Genomic DNA, 18,290 nt, shown 5'->3' on the forward strand with positions numbered 1-18,290 from the left:
GGCATTAAATTCAAACCGGGTTTGGAGGAATTTTTCTACTGCATATAAATTAAAAGTCTCCATCCGAATTGCACCTCTATTACGTGCAATACATGCATTGGATGGAGTCATCTTAAGAGTCCAAGAAAAAAATCCAATTCGATGGTCGCGTCTCAGTGCGCGAGCTACCTTAGCCGACAACTCATATTGCGCCCTTCGGCGAGCAGGGAAAAGATACGTGTTACCTGCCTGACGGCTACTCAAAACAACTCCAAAGAACAACAACAACAAACCACTTGCTTTCACCGAGGAGGGGGTTCATCATGTCATCATAAACGCTCAGATAACTCATGACCGTAATTAAAATGCGGAGAGAGGACTGACATAGTAGCGATGACCTTGTCAAAAGCTTTTGACACTCAATCACATAACGCTACTGGGAAGTATTGAAAAGGCTAACATCCTGAAATTCCTTCAGGGTTGAAAAGAAGGAATATGAATTACTTGAGCGATTGTATGCTAAGCGGAGAAGAATTAAGAAGGAGATTCCGTAGGTTGATGCCCTCTCTCCGCTACTGTATAATTTCTATATATCGAAACTCCCTTCTACATCAGAGGGTGGATTTCCGTTAATTCGTACGCTAATGATTTGATGATTTTACGATATTGACGTCGGGCACCGAAATCGATGCCATGTGCAAGTTGTCTAAAACTCACCCCCATTAAACACACAGCGACTCTTTTCACCAACGAGACGAAGGAATATAGTATAGACCTCAACACTTTTTTTGATGAAGTTTTCGAAAGTGGACAACGTCAAAATTTTGGTCCTTAAGTTTGTTGTCATCGAAGTTATATAACGAAAGGTTCAGGAATCGTGCTGTTTTCACGGAAATGGCCCGTAAAGAGAGGGGTGTAAGATGAGACGGCTCCTCTTAAAGCAGACGACTGCAGGGATAATTTCTGTGAAAATATATCACAGAAACTACTACGCAGTTGATTGACGGATTATGTAGTTTATGACTGACCGGTCGATTGTCTTCTAAGTCGCCAACTTTTCTTTCTCTTTTCTTCAGGTGCTGCTAGCGACTATAGGATTTTGCTGTGTCTCTGTACTTTCGAAATAATCGCGGTCGTATGCAGATTGAAAGAGTACAGGCGTGTTTTAACATTTAAAAAAAAAAAATTTAGTTAGTTTATGAACTTCAGACCAGGAAGGAACGCAGATGATTCGACGTCTTCAAGTAGCAAAGTTTCAGCTTTGTTAATGTTAACAAAAGTACAGTTTTCCATAGAAATAAAGTCTGGAGGTCTGGATATAATTATGGCAGATGATCTGATGCGAGGCTACAGGGTATTGTTGTTGTGGTATTTCAAGAATTCTGCAATGTTGACAGTCCTTGGCCGAATAAAAATCCGGGTTCGTTCCGGTTACGTAGACCCGTTCGTCGAGGGAACGGTATCCTCTATTCAATATCATCATGATCATCTCTTGATGTCCTTCCTTAAGAAGCGTGCATGCTTTCAGTTTAAGAATACAATATTTTTAATTTTTACGCTCCCTCTCTCTCGGGTGTAATCGCAAACAGTATTCGAAATTATTTTGATTTAAAATATCGCTTTAAATAGTCCATGACATTCGATCAACTTTTATAAATATATGTATATGTGTTATAAAGTCTAAGATCAACTTATGTACGTACTTATGTAAATTTTTATAGATATGAAAATAAGTAAACAATTAATTACGTTAGTCTTTTACGCTTTAATAAATTAAAATCGCCATAAGTCGTATAGCTATCTGTAAGGAATGGTATGTAAAATGCTCTAAAGAGTTTATGAGAATTTTCTTGTATAAGAAAAGGTAGAGTTTTGTATGTCGTCCACTCTTTGAAAAGTTTGGAGTAATTTGGTTCCAGGTCTGTATATTTTCCTTCATCAAAATAGACTAGAAAGTCGCAATTATTGTAATTAAAATAAGATCTTTCATCTTCCTTATTCTTGTCATTAAAATATGGATGTAATAAATGTGTAGCATTTTCACCATCGGCATAGTAAAATGGTAGCATGCCTCGAAACTCTGATTTTAAAAAGCGTAAACGGAAATTATTCGGTGGCAGAAAGAAACTTCCGGGATAACGATGCCAATCTTTTCCAATGCAAACGTTATATATTCTATCACTTCGATATTCCTGTGAAGTCGCAAACTGATTTAATTCCATAAAGATGTCCATCGGTGCATGATAGTTTCTATATAAAGAAAAAACTCTCGACAAACCCAATATCGTACTTAGAAGCATTACAGAAATAGCTATAAACATAGTGTGATCCAAATAATGGGAACCCACCGCTATTTTACTGTTTAATATTAAATATTTTATCCGATAAAAAAGACGTTGAAACACATCCACAGTAATTGCGCCGCATAATGTGATCATGGGATAAATTGGAAAAAGGAAACGTTCTTCTTTGTGGGGTTGTGGAAAAAACACCAAAAGCCATAGATAAAGTGGTGCCAATGACAAATATCGTGGGAAATTAAGTGTTGATTTGTGCTTTGCTGGCACGACAAAGTGATCAATTAGCAGTGCAATCGGAGTAACAAGGCAAAGCAGCTGAAATAATTATTTTATATTACATAATGATACTTGGAGTTAGCTTCTCACACCACTTACCCAGACGATATTAAAGTTCAAAAATCCGTTAATTAAATAATATTTTAATGGTTCAGTGCCAAAAATGTTCGGTCCATGACTGGTGAAAACATTATAAATCACAAGATTAATAGGAGCTATTACTAATTTCCTGTAATAGGTGCTGTCAATAATAACCATCGGTATACCGATGGTAATTGCACTAATGACCGTCCATGTTAAAAATGTTTTCCACAATTGTTTCCTCCAAAGTATATCCGCAGCTATAGGTAGTCCTATCAAACCTCCAAAAGGCCAACCAAGAAGTGTCGAAATGGCAACGAAAAATATTGCAAGGCTATATTTCAGTTGCCACCAAGCAGCGAGAGCTGCACAACCAAAGTACATTGAGAAAGAAGATGGGAGCAATGCGGTGCTAGACACAAACATGCCCACACTAAAAAGTTGGAATATCAGCCATAATCGTCCTATATGTATACCGAATTCTTGACAAATAGACCTAAATTCATCAAAGTTTTACAAATTTCAACGGTTAAATTTCTGCGTAAAAAGAAATTTATCTTACTTGTACATAAAGCGTTCCATAACAGCGCAACCAAATCCTAACATACATCTTATCATATAAAAGATAAGTATGGGGCTTGGATTAAATAATTTGTGATATATCCATCCTGGTACTCCTTGTACTAGTAGATACGTATAAGAACGTAAAGCAAACTCTGGACTATATTCCCACGTTTGCAATCCATGTCCATTAATGATGTAATGTAGTGGTTCCCAATAATTAAACGTCTCATCGCAATCAGCTATATATGCCCAAATAGCACTGCATAATCTAGCGCTAATTAAGGTCTTAAAAGCTGTCTCAACGCTCGGTATCATAGAAGTCTTTGCATCTGCAATCACAGGAGTTCCTATTTTTAGCCCATTGGCACTGTAAATAAGCCATATGTACGTATAATGCTATCTGTTTTCAAACACTGATCTACCTTTTTTTAGTTTCTTTTCTTTGATTGTTGTGCAGTTTTTTAGGTGGCTTTTTTGTAAGAACAACTCCATTATCTGATTTATTTGCGTTATATCGCAACCGTGCAGCCGGTGGAGCCATGACTAGTTAATACGATATAAAATTCATCTAACGAAATAACAGGGTGTATTTTTAATAAACTAACATATCTGTTTTTCTGACCGAAAGAAGAAGGGGTAGTACTCGTACAGCTATATTGTTCTTTATTGCATTCTTAATAGTTGTTTATAATATATTCATAAGGAGTAAATAAATGTTATTCTCTCTTCAATATGTTTTGTTCAAAGCAAAGAAATTCTAAACAATTGTGTTACCTGTTAAGTTGTTGGTAAATGAGAAGAGGAGCGGCTTTTACGAAAACGTGCACAAATTTTCACGGGAAATGTCTTAAAATTCGTGTTTTTAATTCCAATTTACGAATGTACCTTACGCGTTACCTATTTTTATGTTTTTTTTTGTAATGAAAACTTAAAAAAAATATTATGATTTTGCACGAAATTTACGCTATATATGGCACCACTGTTCGAAATTCAATTGGGCACTGTTGATACAAGCAGTGATCGGGTTCAAAATATCGATACTCTCGATATTCGAGACTAAACAGGAATTGATAAAAATGAGAGATATATAATAGAAAAATAATATTAATTGGAAATATAAAAAGAAATTAAAATATCGATATTCTCAATATTCGAGTATGAAAGAGAATTCGTAAAAATGATACAACACATAATAGGAAAATTTATAATTCATTATAAGTTAAATTTTCTTATTATTTATTTCTCATTTTTACCAATTCTTTTTCTGTCTCGAATATTGAGAATATCGATAATTCGAAAACGATGAGTGCATGAATCAACAGCGCCCATTCGAATTTACAACAGTGATGCCATAATTTCGAACATAACCTTGCCATTTTTGTTGAAGTGAAGTGATTATGAAGTTTTTCATATTTTTATAAAAATAACATAAAAACCATTTTATCTGATTGATTAACTAAACAACACCAATAATTACGTGTATATAATTGATAGAAATGTATTTTTAACATCTAAAGACGTGTTAAGTGTAAAAGAGAATTTTTATTTTTGGGAAATATGATGTTTTTTTTTATTAAAACAAAGAAAATATTGTTTTTAAAGGCGTCATACATATTTTTGAGTAGTATTAAAAACGAGTATTTTAAGACATTTCCCGTGAAAATTGGTGCACATTTTCGGAAAAGCTGACAAAGCTGAACATTTATCAGAAGTTTGAACAAACTAACCTCGAATCTATTGCAACATTTTGTATGCTGTCTATCCGGGGCATAAGAAAATAGGACCATTTTAAATGTTTTTGTATGCAAACCTGCAAAAACCAGCTGATATATTTAGTTTCATACACAATTTTTGTTTCACTTATAAATCACATTAAGCGATACCAAAGTAAAGTTATTAACTAATAGAAAAATAATTACATCTATATAAATTTAATAGAAATTTATTGCATCAAAATAGTGATTTTATACAATATAACACATAAGTAAATTTCAATAAAATGTCCAAAGACGATAGGGAATTGGATTTGTCAAATGCTGGTCGAGGTGTATGGTTGGTTAAAGTACCGAAATACATAGCACAGAAATGGTCAAAAGCTCCATCAAATATGGATGTTGGGAAATTACGAATTACTAAAACCCCAGGACAAAAAGCTCAAGTATCTTTATCATTAACACAAGCAGTAGTAAATCTGGATCCAGAGGAAAAAATTCCAACAGAACATATATTAGATGTTTCGGTTGTAACCAAACAAACTTTAGGGGTTTTTTCCCATGTTATGCCACCTGAATCAAATAATGTAAATAATGCAAAGGATAAAGAGACGCAATCTGCTATTGAATCGGAAAAACTGTACATGGAAGGGCGTATTGTGCAGAAGTTGGAATGCCGCCCAATTGCTGATAATTGCTATATGCAATTAAAACTTGAATCTATACGGAAAGCATCTGTACCTCAGCGCAAGGTTCAGCCAATAGATAAAATAGTGCAGAACTTCAAACCAGTTAAAGACCATGCTCATAATGTACGCAATCTGATTATAGATATATTAAGCAAAATTATTATGAGTATATAAGTTAAAAATATATATCTTATATTACAGATCGAGTATCGTGAGAGAAAGAAAGCGGAAGGTAAAAAAGCTCGCGATGATAAAAATTCAGTCATGGATATGCTTTTTAATGCTTTTGAAAAACATCAATATTATAATATTAAAGATTTGGTAAAGATTACAAAACAGCCTATTGGTTACCTTAAAGAAATCCTTAAAGAAGTGTGTGATTACAATATGAAAAACCCACATAAAAATATGTGGGAATTGAAGAAAGAATACCGCCACTATAAGACTGAAGATAAAAAGGATGATGAAAAATCTCCAACTGACAGTGATTCGGAGTAGATAAAAATATATTATTTTAAAGTCAAAAAATTTAATTGATATTTTTTAATAAAAAGAGATTTTCCATATATGTAAACATCTATATCAATTGAGTTGTGTTAATTTGATATCAATATATCAAATTTGGTAAGAATAATGGCAAGTGCGCCCTTGAACGAGTTGTTAATATGAATGTTGGCTTACACCTCCATAACGTGCAATTTGACTCCTTTAACTGAAATGCAGAAAAGCTAATGTGAAATTCGACGTAAATAGTGAAAACTTTGTAAAATGAAGGATAAACCGTAAAAAGCCGTTGACCTAAAAGTAGAGTGTTGTTGTTGTAGCGGCAGAATTCTTCCTAGTTGACAGTCCTTGGCCGGAAAAATTTGGATCCGTTCCGGTTACGTAGACCCGACTGTCGTGGGAACGGACCTAAAAGTAGAGTCTACGTACTCGGTGGGTCTCGGAGTTTTATTCGACCAAGCACAGCTCAACAGAACTTCTCAAAATTATGTATTCAGAGATCGTGTCTTGTCGCACATCACAGCTATAACCGCAAAGAAATTAAAAATATCGGAAATATAATATTTATTTAAATTTTTTTTTGGAAATTAGTTAGATGGTATGAACTCATCAAGAATCCTTAACGGATAATGTTGAGAAAACATAATATAAAACGCTTCTTTTTGTCAGAGACTATTTTCTATTTTATCTTGCATCATGTTTTAATTAACTTAATACTTTATAACTGTTTGTGTATATATGAAAATCTTATTGTAGTTTACTATATGTATATATATCTACAAAGTGTATTCCATATATATACATATATATGATTTCACAAGTTTGCGTAAACAATATATGTAAGTTTTTATCCTAGATTTCCTTTTATCCTGGTATTAAAATTATATAGTCATTAGATTGAAGTGCAATTTTTTTTAATACATATAATATAATCAATAGTTAGTTGGTCAGCTTTTATAAAAATATCTTGCCTTATTACTAACCCTACCTCCCTTAATTTTATTTGAGGATTCAGGTACAATGTTTTTAATTGCATTTATCGAATTTAATATATTGCCAAAAATATATAATAAATAATCATTGAGTTAAATATGAAAACCAAAGATTATGAAGATTAATTTTTGAAACAAATTATATAAAAAAGTAAGGTTGCTGCAAGTTCAGATATTTTGCATTAGTAAAAATATATTTTTCATACAGAAAAATATGTTTTAAACATTTTAAATGTCATACTTATTTGCTACACTTATATACAATATACTATATGTTAAAATCAAATTTATTGCACATTTGTACTAAGAATGTATAGTACAATTGTTTATAACTGAAGTAAGAATTATTTTTGTTGAAAAGAAGATATTTTGTTATAGCGTTTTTAAGAACCAAATACTTTAGGATATTCGAATTAATTAATGGAACAGTAACACTAGTGCTACACAGTAGCCAGTAAAGGTGAATCAGACTTATTCAGGTGTCATGAAGAACACTCTTCTGCTGAGAAGATACCAGAATCATAATCATCATTAATATTTGGCTGTTTCTGAATTTGTTTCAAGGGTCGGACAACATTTAAGTCAACTTCCACTATATGATTGCTAACTGTCCCATTTTCATTCATCCTTGCATTACATTGGGCTCCAGATATAACAACAAACGGTTCTTTTAAATTATGGCTCGATATGTTACTCTTACTCGATTTTTTTGAGTAAATTATTCCAATATTATCTTCAATGGCTACAGTATGGCGTTTTGTATTTAACAAATTCAATTTTATATCGCTCCATGCTGAAGGCTTTTCAGAACATTTTTCGAACACATCGATTTTTATGTTATTTTGATTTGCCTGTAATATAATATAGAGAAAGAACAATATTAAAAAAATTAAAAATAGATATTAGGAGATATACAAATTTGGCAATTTTAAATTATGTTGAATAAATATAGCATAACTGTCTTCTGTTTGTTGAAATATCTCTGGTGTGGGTGTAAAATTATGATTGTTAAAAACTCAAAAAACATGCTAAATAATTCTTAATATGTATACATTTTTATTTTATTTGGATAGATGAATTCAGATGCATTGCTTTTTATACTCTTGCTACAGAGTATAATAGTTTTGTTCATCCAAGGGTTTTATGTATCACCTAAAACTAAGCGATATATGTAGATATACTCGTACATATGTATATACTTGTATGTATATAAATGATCAAGGCGACGAAAAAAGTTGAAATCCGGGTGACTGTCTGTCTGTCCGCGTGAATAACTAATTACGCCAGAGATATTAAACTTTATCTCCGATATGGCATAAGTGGGCTTTATAAGACCAGGTGTGAAAATTCCATGATGGGCGTCGCACCGCCCAGTTTCTGGTAAAGTCACATATCTCGGTACCAGATCAACCTATTTCGACTAAATTTGGTACGACATTCTTCACATATATGTACCTAATATAAAGATATTCCATCCTTCGGGTGACTTTATGCTAGGTATTAATATTACAACTTTGCTTCCGCCGATTTCCAATAGATGTCTCTAGGGTCAAGCACTGGTCGATTAAATCGTTTTATATCGATCTTGGACATTTGTGTCAACATTAACCCAACAAAATATTTTTATATTTTTTATTTTATTAAAGCTTACATAATAAACAAATTATTATATAAACTATAGTACGCAGCACTAGCATCATAGGCTTTCGGCTGACTGGTGGGATAATAGTTGGGTTCATTAAAAGCTGAGCAGGATCATCATTGTTGATAGAGATTATATAAGCTGTCTTCAATATTGTCTTTTTAAAAAGGCTGTCCAGAAACAGGCAATATGTTTTTTATCGGAGATGTTGGTAACAAATAGTCTTTTTCTTACATATTGACAATGTTGCTTAAATGAATACTTAGAGTGTAATATTAAGCCTAAGAACTTAAAATTATCTGTACAGATTAAATTTATATTATTAACGGTAAGTGTGGGTGTATTACAATGATGTTTCTTACAAATATGTAATAACTTAGATTTAGAGGAAGAAATTGACGTGCCCGAAGAACCGGACCAATGGAATAAGAGGGATAAGATTTTAGAAAAGGAAGACGTAACAACGGACAAATCGGAGGAATTAGAAAATAATACTAAATCATCAGCATAGTTTTGGTCACTGATATTAGGGAAGTCAGATAAAATTGTACTGATTTTGAAGAGCAAATTCTAAGGCTATATCTTGCGGATATAGTAGATTGCTACGAGGAGAATTGAGGAGAGAAATCGGAAAAAAGGAGGTTAAACTAGTGAACTTTTGAAATAACTTAAAGTGAAAGATTCATTAGGAGGGGAATAGGCACAAATAATGATGAGTTTATAAAAGTTAGAGTTCGATGTAATTATTTAAGTATCCGTTCATATTCCACTGAAGGATGGATAACATGGATAGAAAAATAAAGAAAAAATAATAATGTGAGGTTATGGGAATTTATTGTTCCATCAACGAGGGTGACGGAGATGAAAGGGAGGAGGAAGTTGGAAGGGAGTTATGAGCAAGAGGGGAGATGGCAAAAGATGCCAGGGGAGATAAGGTGTGTAAGGAGGGCGATGAGATGTGGGAAAAAGGAGAGAAAGATGGGGAAGGGGAAGAATCAAAGGATGGAGGGTATAGAAGAGGGGAGTTCTTTGAAGTTTCTGGAAGTTCTATGTGATGCAATGGATTGTTGGTGGAGGATGAATCGTTGTTAGTTGTTGTTGTTGTTGCGTTATTATGGAGGTTAGAGTTTTTTGATATTGAAGTATTATCTTTGTTATTAGGATTTTTTGAATTTGTATTTATATAACTGTTAGTTTGCATTTTTACCACGTTGGCGAAGGAGAAGGGGGATGGGGTGGTAAGAAGTTGATTTTTATACATGGTAATGGCGTCACGCATGGTGCATTTGTGTATAGTTTTAATTTTTAATATTTCTTTCGATTGAATAAATTTAGGGCAAGCATTTGAGGACGAGGGGTGTTCACCTGCGCAGTTAGCGCAGTAAACTCTGGTGCAATCAGAAGGAGGAGAGTGGTTAGGAGGAAGGTTGCAAATGACACAGGAAGGAGTTTTTACGCAGTGTTTTGCGGTGTGTCCTAATAGCTGACAAGTTTTGCAGCGCATATTATTAGGGTAGTACGGACGGACATCAAGGGTTCTCCAGGCTACATCAATTCTATTAGGAAGAGTATATTTATTGAATGTTAATAATACGGCACCAGTAGGTACACGAACACCTTCAACTATTTTGTTAAACTTGTGGACTGCAGAGACACCTTGTTCCTTAAGACCTTCAATTATTTCTTCGTCTCTAAGTTGGCAAATAAAGGGGGCATAAATTGTGCCCTTGATTGAGTTAAGGGTGCTGTGAAGAGTAACTTAATGCTAAAGCTAAAAATGCGCCTAATTTTTTAGTTATATAAAAAAAGTTTACATACGCTAATGATTTTTTATATAAATCAAAAGTAATTACAATAGTTTTAGATGCATTTATTATTTTTTGGCCTTCATTTTGTTGCAATTATTGTCCCCAGATGTCGCCGCGTGCTCCCCACTCAATTTCTAGTATCGTTTCCGGATATTTTGACCCACTAAGCCCATAAGGCAGTTTTTATGTACTCTTTTGATAAAATTCAATATTGTTTTCGGATACGGTTTTCCAATAAGTTCCAGATATGTTGAAAAGGATTAATGCGATTTAAACACATTTAAAATTTAAATTATTTTGTTAAAATGTTTACATACATGTGTTATATAAACTTTATTGATTCACTGTATTTATATATAAAATAGCTTTCTTTTCTTGTCAAAATATTGCCTCATTATATGACATATTGTACAAATGTTCCATTACCCCCGGGTAGAAAATGTTTTCCAACTTTGGACCTTATAAGTGTGGTTTCATATCATTGGGCTCAACTTCCGCGCCGTTAGTACTGATTTCTCCAGACTGGATAAGGAAGCGAAGCAACGACATATTTTTTCATCAAACAAAGAGTCGTCGCACTCGCGACTTGGCTCTCACGTCACTGTAGACAGTCATAACTTAAAGTCGTAGATAATTTCATCTATCTTGGAACCATCATCAACACTAACGACAATGACAGCCTCGAAATCCAACGCAGAACAACTCTTGCCAACAGGTGGTCTTCGGACTTAGTAAGCAATTGAGAAGTGAAGTCCAGTCGAGGGAACGATGAGCTGTATGAGATATACGACGACATTGAAATATGTAGTTCAGCAAATTAAAAGACAGCGGCTACGCTGGCTAAGTCATGTTGTCTGAAAACAATCCAGCTCTGAAAGTATTCGACGGAAAGTAGCCGCCGGGGGAAACAGAGAAAAAGGGAGACCTCCACTCCGTTGGAAAGGTCAGGTGGAGAAGGACCTGGCTTCGCTTAGGATCTCTAATTGGTGCCACCTCGCAAAAAGAAGAAACGACTGACGCGCTGTTGTTAACTCGGCTATAACCGCGTCAGCGGTGTCTACGCCATTGTTTCCATTTAATGCGTGCGATTTCACGTCCAAAAATATGCGAGATAATACCACAACTTTTCAAGACCCAGATGCGGTCAATGACCTTGACAAAAGTCAAGGAGCATCTTTTACTATAATATATGTACCTAAAAGTAGCACAGGATGTTTTAGCAAAATTTGGTTAACAAATATTGGATATATTACAACCTTTATTCCATAAATGTGTATGTGGTATTTTAAGTAGATTTAAAAAAAAAATGGTTTAGTGTTGAATATGAATCCAAAGGTCTTAACCTTGGTCTGACAAATGTCTTCCGATTATTTGGTTCACTTTTTCTCATGTATCCAATACATTAAATTTAGCGCATTTAGTTAAGCCTACATCACATATATTTAATTTTTGATAGTTAGGATGGTATTAAAATAAATATTTCGGCCAAGAATGAAAATGTAGTATTAAATCTAAGTGAGTCAGAAACTATGTCCAAATTCTGGCAAGCAAAACTTCAATTTGGAAAGCCGTAAAATCTTTTAATCCACTAGTAGATTCCAACATGCCTCTAAGACAGTTGAATGGTAATTTGGTACGTAGTGATGAGAAAAAGGCAAATTGCTTTGCAAATCACCTAGAAAAGATATTTCAACCTAATTGCCCAAAGAACAACTTTAACTTTGCCTACTATCGCTAACGAGTCGTTTGTGTCTATTAGGACACGATAATATTACTCCAAAAATGCTAATTGAGTTACCAAATATTGCTATAACGGCGCTCTCCTTGCTCTTTAATGCAATTCTTGGCTTTGGATACTATCCAATTTCGTAGAAAAAGTCAAAGATCATCATGATAGATAAACGTGGAAAAGACTTAACACAGCCGTCTGCCTACAGACCAATAAGTCCCTTATCATGTATTTCTAAAATATTTGAAGAAGTGTTCTATCAAAGATAAGTCCTTTCCTCCACGAAAATAATATAATACCCACGCACCAATTCGGTTTTCGTGCTAAACATGGCACTGTAGAGTAAGTAAATAGAATCATCAACGAAATCAGGAAAGCATTCGAGCATAGGGAGTACTGTTCAGCTATTTTTCTAGATGTAGCTCAGGCGTTCGATAAGGTCTGAAGGCCTTTTATGGAAAATCAAAAACGTTTTACCTTACGAATTGCATAAATCTTTGGAGTCATATTTAAGAAACAAGAAAATTTACGGTTAAAGTAGCAGACTTCATATCAGAAGAACGACCAAAATGGGCTGGTGTACCTCAAGGTAGCGTGCTAGGCCCAACTCTGCACGTAACATATACAGCAGACATGCCAACAGCTATTAACGTATCCGCTTTCGCGGATAACACAGCTCTAGTATTATTTTTTCAACGAATGACCAACATATTGAAATTGTCAATAAACTATTTAAATAAAACTATTGAAAGCTACATATACAAATTTATAAAATAATCTCGCGAAGTTCAGACAAACGCATAACGCCAAATAAATCAAACCGCCTACTCAATAAACATGAAATTCTTGCCTCATATAATGTACAGATCTCAAGAAGATGTGTTCTTTTTTCACACAGATTCGTTCTAATATGTAATATAAAGAAATAAATTCCGATAATAGAAAACTTCAGGGTTAATTGATCATTATTTGTAGTAATTGTTAGCGTATATATAATTTTTAATAAAACGTAAGAAATATTTGTAGTATATAAAATAATTGATATTTCTTTAACTTTTATATAGCTAAAGATCAGGCACTAACCAATTAACTGAGTCATTGCGAAATAAGAAAAAAATCTACTTACCAGTAACAAAGTCGATAGAAAGTAACGCGATACATAACTTTCAGCCTTATTGGCCATCATATCTTGGAATGTTATAGACGAGGCCTTTATATGGTCTTTGGAAACTTCAGGCTTCTGCAATTCGTTCATAATTTCCGTCCCTAATTGAAAAACATCGAAATGATGACGATCTCGTGCCTTTGATAAAATAGGTTGCAAATACTCATGCCATTTTTGTATCTTGTAACGAAAAGTTAAATGAGCTTAATATACTTTAGTTTATTTTATCAATATACCTTTGTCTTGCTATTTTCAAGTTCTTGAACGTTATCTGTGCATAAAATAACGTCCTCAAACAACAAAGGCGATGAGGCTTCATTCTCATACTGGATATTATTGTTCGCGGAAATATGAATATCGGAAGTTAATTCATTGGTCGAATTTTCACTTTCTGAAGTTGATATTTTAGTTTGGCATGTAATATCTTTGATTAAACCATTCTCACTATCAGGTATCTGTTTCGCATCTTCTACAAATTTATTTTGAAAACTATCGTCTTCGCATTTTTCTTTATCAACAGCTTCTTTACTTGTTGATATTAGTTCTTTAGACTGTGATATATTATTTAGGTCGTCACAAGTGATGTCCACTTCACACACGTTTGTTGTTAATGACACGTCTGCGTCAACACCTGAATCTCTGCTCAATCTATGCAAACTTTTATTTAACTGTTCCTCCTCAGTAAATCCCAGGAAATCCTCCAGATCTTCATCATCACTAAGTATGTAATTATCTAAAATACATAATAGTTTTCATAATATTAAAGTCGGTCAATATAAAAGTAGTAATGGTATACCAGTTTCGATAGTCGGTTTATCAACATTGACTTCTTGAGATTCATTGAACAGTTTCATTGGTCGGTATTGTCTTTGTTCATTTGCATCCATGCAAGTCGATTTTTTCATTGAATGCTATAAGAATGCATTAGAAAGAAAGTTGGAAGATTACTACAAGTACTTACCGATTGTAGAAAAAGTTCCATTTCGGGACCAAGCTTAAATAATATTCGGCGTCTAAGCAGTTTTTCATGAAATTTAAATATATTTAGATTTATAGGGGGTGTGGTAGGTCGTACTTGAATAGGCATTGTGTAAGTGGGAGGTGGTTCTTCATCTGCTATATTTAAAATGCTCCTTATTTCATCATCAATTATAATAGTTATACTTTTTTTATTTGGTATACAGGGGAAAACATCAGTAGTAACTACTCTGGGCGATAACATACGGTGCTCCTGGTCATCCAAATCCGAAAAGTAAACGCCCTCATCGTCTAGGTGTGGAAGGTAAACACGTATTTTATTCAAGTTGATTTCGTTTTCGTCTAAGAAATGTTTAAAATAGTGATCTGTTTACAAATTGAAATATGAAAATATCTTACTGTTGCCAACATTATTTTCAGTCATGTATTCAACATTGTTTGAATTAGATTCAGCATTTTCCGAAGATAAGATATTGGTGTTCTTATTTAGAATTTCAATATCATTCCCATTCCGACTTTCGTTTCTTATGCTTGCACCTAAACCAGTGTCATTTTCGGTTCTCTCTGCTAAAGTATTTTTTGCTGAATTAAAATAGTCCAGTTGATTTCGTGGGCTAATTCCTGAAGCCTCAAATGTATTTTCACATTCGACACTTAATTCTAAAATTGATTTTTCGGTCGAATTCAAATTGTGGGCTTGATTTAAACATGAGTTTTCGTCTGTTATGTTTTGAACACTTAAATCAATATCACTGTTTGTGGTAACTTCACTTTGTTCATTAACAGTAGTTTCATTCGATTTTGTACTAAGATCAACGTTTGACTCGTTAACACTATTACCAACACCTGATTCACACTGAACGGAACTAGAGTTATACTCTGCTGTGTTTTGTGATGATTGATTGCATTCTATGTTAGGTTCATTACATACTTTGTGGTTTTGTACTGATTCAGAAATAATCACTATATCATCGTCCTCTCGATCTATTCTTAGCTTTTTACATGTATCTTTAACTTCTGCAACCGCTAAGGCTTTATTCTCTAAATCTAAATATTTTTTAACATACTCTTCTGAAAGAGGGGGCCAATCTTTTAGAATGTTTGCAGAACTATTGCATGAATTATCATTCCTTTCCAGCCGTTCTTCCTCCTCATCTATATAATCTTTTACTTTGAAGTGCATTCTAAAATTAATGTCTGTGACCAATGTATTATAACGGTGCTCCACGTGATATGTAAATAGCTTGTAATTTCGTTTCGAATCAATATCTTCTTCATTTTCCAGATCTACAATACAAGCATGCGTCCATCCAGCTGGATGTATATATTGTTCGGAATCTATTTTATAGAATCTTGATGCAACCATCTTCTGTTTTTCCTGGCTCCGCCCACTAACAAACCGCTTTTCTTCAGTTAGTTTTCGAAATTTTCTCGGAACTAATTCCACTTCAAAGGGGTCTTCAACAGTTGCGACCAGTCGTTTGCGAGTACGTTTAGGCTTTTCCTCCGATTTCTTGGGTTGTTCTCCACCACTAAAATTGTTTAATAATTTGTTTTTAATTTGATCGAATATATTGTTTAGAAATGCTCTGATTGATTTAGATAGGGAATCAGTATGACAGCTAAAGCTGAAGGTACATAACTTGCGTATATGTGTGCGCAAAGTGTGTTCAACAAAATGAAATAAGTATATGGCTTTTAATTTTTCTTCACACTTATTTTCTTTGATTTAACCCTTACATTACAAAAATTAAAATATAAATAGACATATAATACTTTTTTAAATTAATAAAAGAAAATGCTAAAATGAAAAGGCTAAGTGAAATACTTATTTCACTTTGAGTTTAAGCATGTTACTTACAAGCTGAGAAATTCGAACTTGAATTCGAAAGTGCATAGAAGTTGTAATTTCTATACTTTCACGAGTTGGCTTGCATAAGCACATATTGTTTGTGTCAATTGTCGTCAATATCAACAATAAAAAACACACTTAATAAATATACTTAAAATTAAAAAAACAAAAAGTATGCTTTTAAAGCTAAAAAGTGAAAAATGATTTCTGATATAAGAAAAATCTTGCCATATTATTCACATATCAAGCAACATACTTTTTTTTCCATAACAAATTATCTTTTGATCATTACTGTTGTTATATTGTTATTATTTTCACTAGCGAGCTTAAGAATCTAGGGTGACCCGCAACTTCGTTCAGAATCGACATACCAATTACCCATTACCGGATTACTTTAGTCACTTATTTGCAATCCCACTCATCTAACACCTCCCTCTCTATGGCCGGACCGTACCATGTTTCCTGTGTCTAAAGTTACATGACTCCGGTAACAACCAACCGAATGCACAAGCAAGGACTGGCTTGCCGTTACAACCGCAACAATAATCCATGCTAAATTTAACGAAGATATCTTTTCAAATAAAGAAGTTTTACATAGATAAAACTGAGGAGTAGCTCGCATATGTACAAACATATGTACAAATTTGATATACCATATTCTGGGTACAACAAATTCTATTGTTTTTTTGTTTGTTATCCATATGCATCCTATCGAACTGCTCCAATTTTACTCTACTAAGTGCTTACGCTTTTGCAGACTCATACGCGAATGACTGAGCTTCAGCTTAATTTGAAACAAACTGGAAATGTTTAGTGTTTCAAAAAAAAATAAATAAAATAAAACCACAACAGTGTTATAAAACAATTAATATCGCATTCTAACCGGTATGTTATTTTGTTGACACTTACCCGTTTTCAACAATTTCCTTATCAGCATTGGATAAGGTCAGTATTTGTCGCTCCACCAACTCTTGTATAAAATCCACTCGCCGCGCATACACTTTTGATGAATTCAAAAGCAATAAGCCTGCTTCGTTCAAAACAATTTCACGTTCTATACCCAACTTCTCAAATAAATCTAGATACTGTTTTCGAGATAAAAAGTAATTAAATATTGTTAATGAGTATGTACGAGAGCACGGCTATAAGCCAGCAATTTTTCATCAGAAATTCTTAACTCACATATTTGAGAGATATGCTGAAGTCAGTGGCATACTCTGCGTGTTCAGCTAACTCAATAAGCAGAAGAACAATATTTTTTTGAGAACGTTCCTCCTCCACACTATGTATAAGTTTTGAAACACGTGAATTAGGATGTTTGTTAGCTGCTTGCAAAATATGATCAAGAGCCTTGTTGTGGTCTGCACCTAAAAACAATTTATCTCATATGAAATGCACAGAAAGTTATATTTACGTTTTCTTAATAGATACATATTGTTATGATGCACAACTTCACAAACACAACCACATACTTATATCACTAATATATTATAGTTACTGCACTCATGTTTCAAGTAGGGAATACCACTTCTTACCTAATCCAATCATTTTGTTTCCAGTTTGATTTTCATTTATTATAATATATTAATATTTTACAAACTCCCATAATATACACTTATTTTGGTTCTTATCTCCAATCTTATTTTGGTCTTCTCTTTCACAAAATTCCTTTTTTTCCCACATGTATTAATTTACTATGTTAAGGGATGCCGTGTTAATTAAAACTACTTTCTGATTGTGTAGTATGCGACTGATGCATACGTTGTTAAGTATAAAAGTATCATAAACTAAAAAACCATTCCTCTGAAAACGTTTTGATAATTTAAGAAACATAATACTGGAAACGTTAAAATTTTATAAATTAATTTTATAAAGTAATTTTACCAAAATTTAATACACTAATAAGCATATCTGACGCTTTCGTGAAGATGTCTATCGAAAATCATCGATTATCCAGTGTGTTCTCTACTGAATTAAACCTCAGCCGATTTACCAGACATCAAAATTTTGAAAAATTAT

The 18,290-nt window shown here is 33.4% G+C and overlaps 3 protein-coding genes across 5 annotated transcripts; 1 reads left to right on the plus strand and 2 right to left on the minus strand.

Annotated features, from left to right (window-relative positions):
- Window positions 1–1,577: 1,577 nt before the first annotated feature.
- Window positions 1,578–3,781, minus strand: LOC105228738 (alpha-1,2-mannosyltransferase ALG9). 2 transcript variants are annotated; one of them, XM_011208685.4, is made up of 4 exons: window positions 3,623–3,781; window positions 3,199–3,567; window positions 2,655–3,132; window positions 1,578–2,594 (listed from the first exon to the last, which is right to left on the minus strand). In XM_011208685.4, the coding sequence occupies exons 1-4, from the start codon at window positions 3,739–3,741 to the stop codon at window positions 1,725–1,727; spliced, it is 1,836 nt and encodes a 611-aa protein (XP_011206987.1). In that variant the 5' UTR covers window positions 3,742–3,781; the 3' UTR covers window positions 1,578–1,724. The 2 variants fall into 2 exon arrangements, with proteins under 2 accessions (XP_011206987.1, XP_019847100.2); XM_019991541.3 differs by having other exon boundaries at window positions 3,199–3,529; window positions 3,623–3,769.
- Window positions 3,782–4,716: 935 nt separating this feature from the next.
- Window positions 4,717–6,181, plus strand: LOC105228746 (general transcription factor IIF subunit 2). The gene is made up of 2 exons (XM_011208698.4): window positions 4,717–5,724; window positions 5,803–6,181. Exons 1-2 carry the CDS (start codon window positions 5,200–5,202, stop codon window positions 6,097–6,099), a joined length of 822 nt encoding a protein of 273 aa, XP_011207000.1. The 5' UTR covers window positions 4,717–5,199; the 3' UTR covers window positions 6,100–6,181.
- Window positions 6,182–6,761: 580 nt separating this feature from the next.
- LOC105228755 (uncharacterized) lies at window positions 6,762–17,970 on the minus strand. Of its 2 annotated transcripts, none has more exons than XM_011208720.4 (9): window positions 17,807–17,970; window positions 17,454–17,638; window positions 17,181–17,356; window positions 14,819–15,951; window positions 14,403–14,710; window positions 14,238–14,352; window positions 13,678–14,174; window positions 13,403–13,621; window positions 6,762–7,948 (listed from the first exon to the last, which is right to left on the minus strand). In XM_011208720.4, exons 1-9 carry the CDS (start codon window positions 17,817–17,819, stop codon window positions 7,580–7,582), a joined length of 3,015 nt encoding a protein of 1,004 aa, XP_011207022.2. In that variant the 5' UTR covers window positions 17,820–17,970; the 3' UTR covers window positions 6,762–7,579. The 2 variants fall into 2 exon arrangements, with proteins under 2 accessions (XP_011207022.2, XP_011207011.2); XM_011208709.4 differs by having other exon boundaries at window positions 14,403–14,761; window positions 17,807–17,968.
- Between the last annotated feature and the right edge of the window lie 320 nt (window positions 17,971–18,290).

This window comes from Bactrocera dorsalis, chromosome 2 (genome assembly GCF_023373825.1).
Source record: "Bactrocera dorsalis isolate Fly_Bdor chromosome 2, ASM2337382v1, whole genome shotgun sequence".
Taxonomy (NCBI): Eukaryota; Metazoa; Arthropoda; class Insecta; order Diptera; family Tephritidae; genus Bactrocera; species Bactrocera dorsalis.